Below are 14512 nucleotides of genomic sequence, written 5' to 3' on the forward strand. Positions count from 1 at the left end.
CCATATTAAAAATGCACAGCTTCCATTACGGGTGGGAGTGTAAAATGGTGCAGCCACTGTGAAGAACAGTTTGGTGACTCCTCAAAAAGAGACTTATACGCCAATGATCACTGTAGCATTATTCACAATAGGCAAAAGGTGGAAGCAACCTAAACGTCAATCAACAGATGAATGGATAAACAAAATGTGGTCTATGCATACAAGGGAACATTATTCAGCCATGAAGAGAAAGGAAGTTCTGATACATGCCACATTACCGATGAGCCTTGCAAACATTATGCTGAGTGAAATAAGTCAGACACAAAACGACAAACGATGTATGATCTTACATATGTATCTAGAAAAGGCAAATGTATATTAGTGGTTACTGGGGCAGGTGTGGAAACCCTAGTGGCGCAGTGGTTAAGAGCTACAGCTTCCAACCAAAAGGTCTGCAGTTCAAATCCACCAGGCGCTCCTTGGAAATTCTATGGGGCAGTTCTATCCTGGTCCTACAGGGTTGCTATCAGTTGCAATCGACTCCACGGCAACCAGTTTTGGGGGCAGGTGGGAGGCGGAAATTGGGAGTTGTTGTTTAAGGAGTACGGAGTTTCTGTGAAGGGTGATAAACAATAACTTGGAAATGGGTAGTGGTGATGGGTGCACAATATGGTGAATGTAATTAACATCCCTGAATTATACACATAAAAACGGTTGAACTGGCAAACATTTTGTTATCTATATTTTACCACAATAAAATTTTCTTAAAAGTTAAAAGAAAAACAGATTTTAAGTGTACAGTTACTTATTAATGAGTTTAGGCAAATGTACAAGCCAGGCTCTCTGGGCGGTCCAAACAGTTAAGTGCTTGACCACTAGCCAAGAGTTGGCGGTTCGAGCACACCCAGAAGGACCTCGGAAGACAGGCCTGGCAATCTGCTCCTGAAAGATCACAGCCATGAAAACCCTGTGGAGCAGTTCTACTCTGCACACATGGCCATGAGCTGGAATCCAATCAATGGCAACAACGCAACAACATGAAACCACCACCTCAATCAAAATATTGAACATTTCCATCACCCTCAGGCAAACAATGCTCTGATTTCTATCACCATGGATTTTTGCTTCGTCCAGAATTTTACACAGATGGAGTCAGGTAACATGTATTCTTTTGTGTCTGGCTTATTTTGCTCAATGCTATGTTTCGAGATTCATCCATGTTGTTGCATTTATCAGTAGTGTGTTCCTCCTTATTGCTGAGTAGGATTCAATTGCAGGGATGTACCACAGTGTGTTTATCTGCCTAAGCCATTTTGGATTGGGTTTTGTGGCAGCTGACTAAAGTCCTGACTAGATCAAGTTCCCTGAGTAAGAAAACACATGCACACCATTAGTGCATACTCAGATCGCTCACCTGGGAAGCGAGTGTTCAGCAGCAGCATCTAGGCAAAAACCGGAGACACTTAATTTAGAAGAAAAGAAAGGATGCTCAACCTATTCCCACAGGGACCAACACTGGGAAGGTGAAAGGCCAGGCCACCTGGAAGGCAGACACCAAGGAAGCTGTCTTTCCTCCCCCACTGAGGCCCAACTCTGGGCAGTGCCTGGCTCCGTGAACCAGCGTGAACTCTGGGAGCCAGCCGGGGCCCTTTCTCCACACAGCCATAGATAAAGGCCACACATGTAGACATGTTTCCAGCAAATTTAGGGCAAAGTGCAAGCTTGGGATTCGAGGTCAGGAAAGACTGAGGGGTGATAGCACAGGACTGGGTCAGCTCCTAGCCAGAGAGGCCCTCATACGGGGGACGGAAGGGCAGGTGCTTTGAGCTACTTCTCCAGCGCTAAGATATTTTCTCTGCCTTTCTTCCTCCTTCCTTCTTAACAATCCCCTGCTCAACCACCAAAACTCTAGACAACAGAATTGTTTGTTTATGAGTTAGCCAGAAGCTGTCAACCAGAAGGCATGTGATCCTCTGCTATACACACATATATCTCATGTAACTTTTCACCAAGCTGGTGACCAGGGCAGGATGGATGGACAGAATCTGCCTTTTCCATGCCGTAAAAATAAAGCCATGAATTTGGTACTTGTAGAAAGCCCCTGCCCTTCCACGATCTCTGCCAGGTACCAGGGCTGGAAGTTCAGGCTCCAGCATCCAATTCATTCAGAGGGGGAGGAGGTTGAGAGATGAATCGACACTTAGCCATCGTCTTTAACTAGCTGGCTCCCTTCAGTCAGTTCTACAATCTTTATAAACTTATTGTATGCTAAGCATGGTGAATTTTCAACAAGCTAAATAACAAAGCTTTTGCTGTGTTTCCAACTACATGTCGAACCTCACAATCAAAAAAATTTCTATGAATCAGAAATATTTCCAGACCCAGTGAAGACCTGTTTATTTCAACGAGAAGAATGCACTTGCCAATAGTTAACAGTCCTTATCTAGGAGCGCGTGTGTGTCAGACTTTTAATCTATATGCTTCTGTATCACCTTTTTTATAACGTGTGTTAATTCTGTAATACAAACAATACTGAATAGAAAGAAACTACCTCTGAAGTTGATGTTTTCTGTCACCTGCTTTTTCCTCTTCTGAAAATTACTGTATTTTATGCCATTAATGTGCACATTATACTTTTTTTGCCAACCGTGCAACCCCCCTTGCTATTATCGTAAGCAAGCTATGCCCCACATTGTATGTGTGGGCGTGTTATTTATGTGGACGCATTATTTGCATAAAGTACAATAAGTCAAAACCTGGTATATTCTAAGGGCATACGGCCATAGTGAATTCATGATGGGTCTGACTGGAAGGGCCAGAAGGATTCGCATCTTTCGTCGATGGTCTCTCTCTTCCTGGTGCTATGGGAGGAAGACCTCACTCCCAGCTGGCACTGCTTGCTGCCCATTTTGCCACCCAGTCCTCTGGCTGAGCCACACCAGCGTTTCAGTGGCGCTGTGGCCACTGCCAATGCAGCCTTTTGTCACAAGACTGGTACCTGGGCCAAAGGAGGAAGTGGTGATCAGGCTAAGCCCATGTCCAGCGGCATCAGGTGGTGTCTTGGGACTAGTCCAAATAGCCCCAGGAAACAAGGGACATTTACACTGTTACAGCTCATCACATTGACTCGCCTGAGTCACCGTGAACATCTAGTTTCTGCCAGGGAACCCCTCTTGGCCAGGATCTGGCCTCCTACAGTGTTTACAGGTATTTGCCAGGCAGGCCCTCTGGCTACTGGTGAAATCTGTGTAGCTGGAGAGACCCTCACCAAGGTCATGGTCAGCCTGGCCTTTAGGACCTGGCTCAGACCATGGTAGAGTACAGGGAGGGACAACACTGCCAAGCTTTACCCTCCTCTTCCTTCTCCTCCTGTCTCCCCATAGGCTTCAAAGGGATGGGTCCAAACAACTTGAGGGACAACATCACTCACTGCTTGTAAAGCTGGAACTGATAAGCCCCCCATGACCCACATTGTGCTCTGAGGACTCAGCCCAGCAGAAGGCTTCCCCACACAAGGTGCTCATAAACCATGCAAGGGGGCATTAACATGGAATCAGATCCCACTAAAATGAATAGGGGGAACCCTGGTGGTGTAATGGTTAAGAGCTCAGCTGCTAACCAAAAGGTCAGCAGTTCAAATCCACCAGCTGCTTCTTGGAAACCCATGGGGCAGTTCTACTATGTCCTATAGGGTCATTATGAGTCAGAATCAACCGGATGGCAACAGATTTAAGACGCATGGTGCAGAGTTTAAACCTAAACTATGAGCAGCGTTTAGGTTTAAAAAAAAAAAGAATTCTCCTTCCTTCTCTGCTGGAGCCTCAAGGAAGCCCAGAGTAAACAGGGACAATAAACCAGGACACAATGAACCTTGGGGCCCTGAACAGCCTCAAGGGTTCTGCAAACAACAAAAAACTTCTCCCATGGCTACTGAGTAAAAACAATGGAGCCAAATTCATCTGGGGTCATTAGTGTTCCCAGAGGCTGAAGAGGCAGCAATAAGAGCTGCCGATGCTGGACTTTGTACTGACTCTCTTCTACTTGTGCAGCGACCTTGCCTGTAGGGCCTTTTAGACACTTTTCAACAGCCTCGGGGAAGCCTTTTCTCTAGCTTTTGTCCAGCTGGTTTTCTCTTGGCCAAAGACAGGTCTCCCTGTGGGTTTTCAAACCAGAGAGCCCCCGAGAAAGGACCTGCCATCGGGATACAGTGGTCTGGAAGCTTGCATTGGTCCGAATTTCACACACATTCTTCCAAGGCTTTTGTTCAGATGAGCGTAAAAATCTGTTTGGCAGAAAGAAGCTACATTTCCACTAACCATCCTTTTAAAATGAATCTTATGACTGCCCCTTTATTGCAGCATATTCATTTAATGAGAACAAAACTAAAACAGTGAGGAGCCAGAGAAAAGGAGAGACATGATATTGCCGTAAACCAGGATCGATTCCAACTCACCTTGACCCTTATAGGATCGAGGAGAACTGCCCCAAAGGGTTTCCAAGGATGTGTCTTTATGGACACAGACTGCCACATCTTTCTCCTAAGGAGTGGCTGGTGGGTTCGAACGGCTGAAATTTTGGTTAGTGGCCAAGCGCTTTAACCACTGTGCCACCAGGGCTCCATCAGGAATAGTCAGCTTGTTAGTTTGTTTAATTCAGAGAGAGCTCACCCCCATCCCATGCTGCCACCCCAGGCTTGGAAGACAGTCTGTAATGGGGTGTCCATGCCCAATCTGAACTGAGTTGTGCCCTCGGACCCTATACAGCCAAGCCTAACACAAAACCAAGAAGACTGATTTACCAGGGGATCTGCTTCTGTCGGTGATTGTCCTGTATATTCAGGGTCCAGGCATGGTGGCATAAGGGACTTTTGGGCAACTAGTTTTCATTTTGTGTGCAAGCCACATAAAATACAACTGCAATTCTGACTATGCCCTGTGGGCCTCACTTCTTGCTCTCGGACTAAACCAAAGAAGCTTTGCAAATATGGCCTGAGCTATCCAGACAAAACCCAAACTCCCAGCACTTCTCAGCACCCCAGGAAATAAGGCCAGCCGTGAACCACCACAGAAGCCTTAGTGAGTCAGGGTTGGAGAGTGCCCCAGAACCTTACAGGGTCAAGCATGGAGCTGCCACTCAATAAATACTTTTGGACTGAATGGAGCAGAATGACACTTAAAGAAAAGAGGAAGGGAGTGTTATGGGTTTTATTATGTCCACCCAAAATATGTGTTATTAATCCTAACCTCTATGCCTGTGGTTATAATCCCATTTAGGATAGCTTGTCTTTGTTATGTTAATAGGGCAGGATTAGGATAGGGTGTGTCTTGAGTCAATCTCTTTTGAGATATAAAAGAGATTAAACAAGCAAGCCAGAAAAGCAAACATAGTAGAAGAGAGATGCCAAGCCACATGAAGATCGCCCAGGAACAAAGCTCAAAGCAACAAGGACCTTCCTCCAGAGTCAACAGAGAGAAAAAGCCTTCCCCTAGTGCTGGCTGTTCTGAATTTGGACTTCTAGCCTCCTAGTCTGTGAGAGAATAAATTTGTTTGTTAAAGCCATCCACTTGTAGTATTTCCGTTATAACAGCACTAGATAACTAAGACAGAATTTGGTACCAGAAGAGTGGAGTGCTGCTCTAACAGATACCTAAAATGTGGAAGCAGTTTTGGAACTGGGTAATGGGTAGAGGCTGGAAGAGTTTTAAGGTGCCTAATAGTAAAAAAAAAAAAAAAAAAAAAAAATTTTTTTTTTTTTAATAGTAAAAGCCTAAATTGCCTTAAGAGACTGTTGGTGGAATTATGGACTTCAAAAGTATTTCTGGTGAGGGCTCTGAAGGAAGTGAGGAGAGCTATAGGGAAAGTCTCAATCGTCTTAGAGAATACATATTGCACCAGCAACAGAATGTTGCTGGAAATGTGGATATTAAATGTGCTTCCGGTGAAGCTTTAAAAAAAAAATGATGAACAGGTGATTGGACAACGGAGGAAGGACTATGCTTTTTATCCAGTGGCAAAGAAGTTGTCTGAATTATGTTCAAATGTTTCGTGAAAAGTAGAACTTGTAAATGATAAACTTGGATTTCTGGCTGATGAGATTTCTAAGCAAGATCTGAAATGGGCCACATGGTTTCTCCTTGCTACTTATGGTAAAATGTGAGAGGAAAGAGATGGACTTAAAAACGAACTGTGCAAAATGAAAACAGAACTTAAAGATTTAGAAAATTCTGTGTACAAACTAAGGACATGTGTTTTAGAATTTTCACCAAGGACATGGCTACACGGTCTTTTGTGAAAGAGATTAAGCCTGTGACTGATGGACCTAAGCAACTACCACAACCGAAAACCTAACAGCTTTGACTGAAGGGGACGGAGAAAGAACGAAAGGAGAAAACACTGTCTGCCTCTTGGAACTCTACAGGCAGGAAACCAGCCGAAGGAGCTACACCTCTTGTCCTCCAAGAAAAGAAAAGGACCATCCCCAGAGCAAACAGCTCAGAAATCAGCAGAACTGTTAGAAGGAGCATGAGGAGCAGAGCCTTCTTGGTTTCAAAGAGTGGGGCCACAGTCTCCTGGACCTCAAAAGGTAGGACCACAGCCTCCTAGGTTTCAAATAGTAGGATTTTGGCCAACTAGGTTCCAGAGTGTGGGGCTGCCATTAAGGTATGCCGGGGGATGGTCCACTGCCCAAAGCTGAGAAGGCCAGTTGTCATGCTCAAGGGGCAGAAGAACGGGGCCTGTTGGTGCCAAGGGCGTGGGTTCGCCACTCAGACAGACTAGGAGAATGGGGCCGCCCAAAGCCGAGGGAGACAAATTGTCATCCCAGTGGGCCTGGAAGGCAGAGCTGAAGCCTACAACCAGGGGTCTCTACCTAGAATCCAGAGGGTGTGGCCAATGCCCAGAGTCTGGAAGGCAGGGCCACTGCCCAGATGGTCCCAGAGAAGAAAGGATTATTTGAGAGCCAATTTAATTTGTTCTGCTAGGTTTTCAACTTGCATGGTACCTGTTATCCCTTCTTTCCCTCCAATTTCTCATTTATAATGGAAATGTCTACCTTGTGACTGTTCTACCATTGTACTCTGGAAACAGACAACTTGTATTCTAGATTTCACAAGTTCATGAGGAATTTTGCCCCAGGACAGAATTTGCCTGAAGACTCACCCATATTTGATCTAGATGATTCAGAAGATGAGATTTGGGGCTTAGAGTTGATTTAAGACTTTTGGGACAATGTGATGAGGTCAATGTGTTTTTCACATAGCAAAGACATGAATTTAGGTAGGCCAAAGAGTGGGATGTTATGGGTTGAACTGCGTCCCCCTCCCAAATTTCTGTTTGTTAAAGGCATCTACTTGTGGTATTTGTTATCACAGCACTAGATAACTAAGACAGGGTCTAAAATCTCTAAAATGCAAAGACAGGCAAAGGGAGCCTGATTTGGGGGCAGTCATAATGGATTCAGATCCCTGGGTACCCCGACTGCATTTCCAGGTGGTTCCTCACCTACCGCCTCTAGGTGGCCACCGCTCACAGCAGCTGCTTCCAACCCTCACCTACAGCCGCTCTATAGTCTTCTCTTTCTCCCCTGAATCTTCACAGTCCTACCATCTTCAGCTTTCAAAAGGCTCAAGACGTCCTCATTCTAAAACAAGCCTGTCCTTTCCTTCTCTACCCATCTCCTCCAGCCCTTCTCCCCTCTGCACCCTGATACACTGACTTTTGCCCCTAACTTTCCACCCACTCATTTACTAACAACCCCTAAATGACTAAATCCAGTCCCGCCCAGCATTGCAACTTGTCCACCACATCTTGCCACTAGGATTGTTCTCCCAGCTTCCTGGATGGACACCATGGCCTCCTGGCTTGCCTCCCATCTCTGCCTGTCCCTTAAATGTAGGTATTAGTGTCCAGGGCTCTCTCCCTGGTTCTCTTTTCACTCAGCATCCCAACCTCCTCCCACACTGGTCCTTCTAAAGTTGCATCTCCAGCTGGGGTGCTTTCATGGCTGCCAGGTCTGTGAAACCCACTCCCCCGTGGGACCATCCAACTGATGATCTCACAGGGACCTCAAATCGCCTATCCCCACACCAGCTCTCCTCCTGGCTCCCTCCATCTCAGTGAGCAGCATGACCACGCACCCAGACAACTAAGACAGAAATCCTGAACCCCCGCCCTTGGCAGCACCTTCCCTACCATATCCTACCCCATTAGTTCTTCTCATCCTTGTTGACACCACCTTTGCCCAGACCCTTATCATTTCCCACCACCTCAGAAGGAGGGGCAGTAGAGGCTGTGTTTACACAGCATTTTATATAACTGACTGTAAAGCTATCAGTAGTCTGTATCTGAGTAGGAAGGGCAGAGATAACGGAGATTACAGTGGGCACAATCCTCCCAACCCCTCCCTGCCTTTTCCTCTCCCCTACCCCCATATACTCTGTCCTGTAGGGTCGCTATGAGTCGGAATCGACTCGATGGCACTTGGTTTGGTTTCTTTGGTTTACCCCCATATACTGACCACTCAGCTGTCAAAGAGATCTTTCTCTGACATGATCTCACGTCTTGTCCTGCTTTAAATACTTTGATAGATCCCCTTGGTTCCCCGGTTCCTGAGCAGGATGAGTGACCCCTAACGGCCAAGTTTCCATTTATATCTCCACACCGGAGGGTTCCCTTACAAGGCTGACAGTTTCATGCCTTTGCCCATGCTGTTCCCTTCACCTGAAGTGCTCTTCCTTCCCTTTTTCACCTATATAACATCTAACCAGATGACATCGAGTCGACTCCAACTCGTGGCGACCCCATGTGTATCACAGTAGAGCTATGCTCCATAGGGTTTTCAATGGCTGATTTTTTCAGAAGTAGATTACCAGGCCTTTCTCCTGGGGTGTCTCTAGGTAGACTCAAACTTCCAATCTTTCAGATGGTAGCCATGTGCATTGACCCTTTGTACCACCCAGAGACTCCATATAACATCTATCACCCCCGCCCCATAATTTGCTTTATGTCAAACTGGCTCAGATCACAGATCAGTAAGATTCAACAGCCACACTTTTTACTTTCCTTCTACAATAAAAAAAAAAAAAAAAAATTCTTTGGACTGGCCTGACCGTAACACATAGCTCAGTGATCACTACAAGGTCTCGGTTTCAAAAGGGATGTCTTCTAATAGTAAAGCAGTGATTCACCTTATTTTACACTCATGACTCTCTCACCCATCATCAGAGAAACTGAACCCAGTTGTTCTCCAACCCTTCTGCCCCTCCCGCTGCCCATTCCTCCCCAGGTGCAGCCACAGGTCCAGGGAGCCACCTGTTCAGGGGACACACACTTAGGGTGGAAATGAAGCCCCAGCAAGAGTCAGCAACTTGCTGGAGGCCACACGGCAATTTTGTGGGCGTGTCAGTCTGGGCCCTGGGGTCCTAGAACCCAGATCTAGGAATTCCCAGGCCAGGCCTCTGTCTGCAATTCCATGGCCTGTGATCCTCTGTCCCAAAAGCCGCACATAATTAGAAGTTATAATCCTGTAATTCCATGATGACATCTTTGAACTTAAATATATCTTAAAACTCCTCTCCCTTTTTTTTTTTTAATACTAAATGCGATTTGACAAAAAGAATTTTTCCCACTCTGTTCCCACCTGTTTCCAGATTCCCTTTGTGGCCAGGGTTCCTGAGCAGTGAGCAAAACCCAAAAGACGAATCACAGGGTAGAAAAAGATGCCAAGACCATTTACCAGCTGGGTCATAAGGCTCTGAACAATTAAGAATTGATTGTCCTGTGGGAAACAGTTCCACTTCCCTATTTGTAATGCAGCGCTCTGCCTTCGGTCATATCTGCTATTAAAAAAACAGTCTCTCAACCCACCCAGCTATTCTTGGCCAAGTTCCAAATGATATTTTTAGACTCGCCAGGGACCTGCAAGGAGGAAGGTGTGGAAGGTGTCACGCTGACTCCTAGCTCGCCAAAGCATCTTTGTAGCCAGGCCCTGCTGCCTGCCGGCATTCCAACGCCCCTGCCCCGCCGGCTAGGGTCACTTTTAAGGCACTGGGTGGCTGGACTGTCATCTCCTGAGCGAGAGGCGACAAAGTGTACCGAAGGACACCTGGACGTGCAAAGCGCTCGCGGAGCCCGCCCTCGCCACCTTCCCCGTCTGTCCGGCAACCAGTTAAATCCGCTTCAGCACAAAGTGAAAAGAGGAAAGACCGCGCGGCCTTCGGGTCCGCGGTGCTCAAGCCCTCCTGGGCCACTGGGGGCAGGGAGTGGGAGCATCCGAGGTTCCCTCCCACCAGCAGCTCTTCCTCCCTCACTCCTGAAAAAGTGGACAGGAGGACACTGGAGGCATTTTGGAGGGAAAACGAGAACGCCGGCCCGCCTAGGGTGGTCCCTTTCTCCACCCGCGCCCACCTAGAGCGCTCCGATGTAAATTGGACCTGGGTACCGGCGCGCGGCGAGGCCGAGGGCGCGAACTCAGCTAGCAACCGGCCCCTCCCCCCCGCCGCCGGAATCACTGGCTGGGGCGACCCGGCGCACCGCCCTCCGGGGCCCACGATCCCTCGCCAGCACCTGCGCGGGGCGGCCCCGTGCGCCCGCCAGCGCCCGACCGCACCTGGGCGGGGGCGGTCCGGTGCGCCCTCCACCTACCGGCGGCCGCGATCCTCCGCCCGCACCTGTTCAGGGCGGCCCCGCAGGCCGTCGCTCACCCTACCCAGCGACCCCGACCCTCCGCCCCGCCTGCACCAGGCCACTGAGTCCCCCTCCCCCCCTCCGGGCCAGGCCGACCCGCCGCGCGGTCCCGCAGCCCCTCCTCATCCCTGGGGAAAGGAGGGCTGGAGCCCGCAGACTCGCTCGCCGGCCCGAAGGCCCCCACCTTCCGAAAGTAGCCGTCGCCTTCCTTCTCCAGCGCCTGGGGGGCTGCGGGCAGCAGTGCGTCGGTCATGCTGGCGGCGCGGGCGCGGAGGGTGGACTGAAGCTCCTCGAACTCCGCCAGACCCAGAGGGCGCCGGGCAGGGCCCCGGCCCGCCCCGCCCACCTGCCCGCCCCTCCGGCTCAGCCCCCAGGCCGAGCCCCCAGGTCCCTGGGGCCCCGCCCCGCCCCGCCCAGCTGCCCGCCCCTCCGGCGCAGCCCCCAGGTCCCTGGGGCCCCGCCCCGCCCACGCGACCACGCCCCCGGCCCGCCTCTTCTCCGGGATTGGCCCGCGCAGAGCCGTTGCCCCAGGCCAGAGTCTCTCGGCCCCCGCCCCGGGCTTGTCGCCCGCCCACTCCGAGCCTCAGGGTCCTAATCTGGGTGTCGTTGCTGTCTCAACCTTGTGAACACTGAGGTGGCCCAGGAGACGGGGCGAGACTTCGGAATGCAGCTCGCTGGACCCGCCTTCTCGCCTGGAGGGATGGGTGCCTCGGGGTAGATGTGGGGGTCGCGGGTGAGATCGTGACCCCTCCCAGAGGATTGCGGACGCCGCGGGGACAGTGACCAGGCCGGACGCCACGTTGGACCTTGGGCCGGGCAGTCAAGAAAAGTTTCCCGCAAGCAGGAAGGGACACGGAGGCCGAGTCCGGGACGCCAAGGAAGAGTTTGCTGAGCCACCGAGGACTTGGCCGGGACGACTCTGTCGGATTTGCGTGGCGGTCAACGCACTTGCCACCCTACCCCGCTGCAGGGATGAGGGCAGATCGGCTGGGGATTGTGGACCGCGCGAGGGTCCACCTCTCCAGACCTCAGTTTTCTCACCTGTAAAATGGGCTTGATCACGCTCGTTTGGGCTTGCTGAAGGTATTTCGACCAACTGCTAACCAAAGGGTCGGCAGTTCGAATCCGCCAGGCCCTCCTTGGAAACTCTATGGGGCAGTTCTACTCAGTCCTATAGGGTCGCTATGAGTCGGAATCGACTCGACGGCACTGGGTTTGGTTTTGGTTTTGGTGTGTTAAAGCTCTTAGGTAGGGAGTGGGGAGCGAAAAGGAGACCTCCCAGTACGGGCCTCGCACCTGTCTTCCCCTTGCCCCTAGCTGATCCGAAGACTCCTTAGGGATGCCCAGCAGAATGCCCCTCCTGGACTCTGCAGGGCTCCCCAGCCAGCTAGGCCTTGCCCCTTGCGGCCGCCAGTCCTGCAGTCACTACCCCTCCCACCCCCACTCCTAGCAAAGGGAAACCTTTGCGCAGTTTCTTCAGGCCCTCGCCGTCTGTAGGTGCCGCAGGTAGAACCGAACACAATCTACTTTCAAAACAAGCTAAGCGCCTCATTCTCTTAAAAAAAAAGGGGGGGGGGGAGGTGTGGGCATTAGCGGTTGTTGGAGACTTAACACACATTGCGCCCACAACCAAGAAAAAGTAAAAAAAAAAAAAAAATTCACCTCGTCACTGCCGACCCAAGCCCTGAGCACCCTTGTAGAGCCCAGAGAGACTGCCCGAGAAAAGGCATTTTTCGGAAAGGCTTGTCTTTAATTCTAAGAAAGAACCTCCAGAGTCCTAACGACTCAACACCGGAACAGGTGTTTGGGAAATTCCCTGGCGGATGCAATAGCTTCCCTTCACTCTGAGGGACAGAGCCAAAGCCAGCCAAACTCGTTGTGGTTGAGTCAATTCCGACTCACAGCGACCCTATAGGGTTTCCAAGTAGCGGCTGGTGGATTTGAGCTTCTGACTTTTTGGTTAGCAGCCGAGCTCTTAACTACTGTGCCAGCAGGGCTCTGCATAAGGTCAGAAACGAGTTCTAAAGTAATTTCAGCAAACTTCTATCTCCTATACTTAATTGCCTTGGAAAACTACAAGTTGGCTGGGAGTTCAAAACAGCCATTTTCATTTTAGAGATTGGGGGAGTCTGTCTCTTCTATTTGTAATAATTATAATCATGTTGTCATTAATAGAACCTCTACTCTGGCCGGAAAGTTATAGATAGTATGTTTAATTATCACGACACCTTCTGCAAATAAAAGGATTAAGTAATCTCCATTGGACAGATGAGAAGACCAAGGTCAGGTCAGCAGCCAAGGGCACACTTGCCGTTGGTGGCTAAGCTGGGTTTTTAGCTCAGCCGTGCTGACCTCCTATCACCTTTGGATTTTTGCCATCTCCTTCTACCACCTTAATCTCAAATTGCCTTGCAATTCGTTATATATGTATGTGCCACTTGTACTTTTATTAAGAATATTTTCTCTTTAAGATTGCTCACTTTGTTCAAAGTTTTTTTTTTTTTTTTAAATGCAACCGTGTCATAACCGTAAGTGGAAAACCAGTGACACTTTGCCTTTGCCCTAAGAGGAGATAAGTATAAAAGTGAATACAATGAAAACCAAACTCTGTGATTTAACCTAGCCAGACACCGTTACCTGCTGGAGCCTGCTTCTTTTATTTAAAAGGAAGAAGAGCAAGAACAGAAAGCAGCATCCTACTAAGACCTCCCAGGACTATCTCCTGGGCATCTTCAGGGAAAAAGGAGCACCTCTCTGTGAGAGACACCCTCTAGCCATGTTGAACCATCTTGAGTGTTGCCCCTTGAGGTGGGGCAGGACCAGCCATCTGTGGCCATTCTTATGGCTCATCTCAGGGGGCCCTGGGCCCCATAGCTTTGATCCCACTGTGATCAGGAAATGAGAACCAGAGGGGGAATAACTGCTTACTTCCTATTTGTCAGCCCCATTGATGGTGTGTGTGACAAGACCCCCCCAAGCCCCTGTGCCCCTGACAAAAAAGCTGGAGTGGGAATCTCTGACCGAGACAAAAAATTAAAATCTCAACTGACAACAACTATTTTGCCAAGTTCCCATTTTACCATCTGGATGAGGTCAGCTGTTGACCACTCAGGGATCTAGTTCCTTTGAGTAAAATGTCAGTCTCACCTCCCAAGATCTGCTCATTGACAAGGGAGCACTGCCTTGTCCAGGGACACAGCCAGACCTACAGACAAACTGGGGAAATCGGATGAAATTTGCCAAATTAAATGCAGAAATTATAAGGTAGTCTTTAAGTGAATAAAATTTGTTGTAAATTATGGACCCAATTTTACAAAAGAAAAGAAATTGTAGAAGGAAATTGAGGCCATATGGTTCTGTGGAGGAGCACCAACCAGAGAAAGCAAGACCCAGGCTCAGCAGCCTTTGACACTCAGTCACCTTGGCCTTTTACCCCCTGTGGCCTCAGCTTCCCCAACTGTGAGATGCATTCATATGCATAGCTGTTGTTTATTGCATACTTAGTACATGCTGGGCACTATGTTAAGCACTTTGTATTATCACTGTCTATTACCCTAAAACTGTGCAGAGGCTACTGTAGCATCCCATTTTACAGATGAAGAAGCTGAGGCTCAGTGGTCACCAGCCTGTTAAGTCCCAGAGCCAGGGCTTTCTGATGCTAAGCTCCTGACTCTCAACAATTATGCTACACTAAACTCTTACCTGGGTTTTAAAAGAAAAAAAATATCTTGGCAGACAGGGGAGAAGTGATTATAGGTTACAAACAAATGAATGACAGAATGGCTAGAAGGAAAAACAAAAATCACCAGGTGTTGACAAGAATGCAGAGCAATCGGGATTCTCATACATT

General features: G+C 49.0%; 1 protein-coding gene across 2 annotated transcripts in view; it reads right to left on the minus strand.

Moving 5' to 3' along the window:
* Nucleotides 1-10984, minus strand: part of RHPN2 (rhophilin Rho GTPase binding protein 2) — a 56622-nt gene extending 45638 nt beyond the window's left edge. Inside the window, exon 1 of one of the 2 annotated variants that reach the window (XM_049864266.1) lies at nt 10847-10984. In XM_049864266.1, the coding sequence (XP_049720223.1) occupies nt 10847-10915 (69 nt within the window). In that variant the 5' untranslated portion in view covers nt 10916-10984. The remainder of the gene's footprint in view (nt 1-10846) is intronic. The other variant, XM_049864267.1, reaches the window with a different exon arrangement.
* Between the last annotated feature and the right edge of the window lie 3528 nt (nt 10985-14512).

This window comes from Elephas maximus, chromosome 21 (genome assembly GCF_024166365.1).
Source record: "Elephas maximus indicus isolate mEleMax1 chromosome 21, mEleMax1 primary haplotype, whole genome shotgun sequence".
NCBI lineage: Eukaryota > Metazoa > Chordata > Mammalia > Proboscidea > Elephantidae > Elephas > Elephas maximus.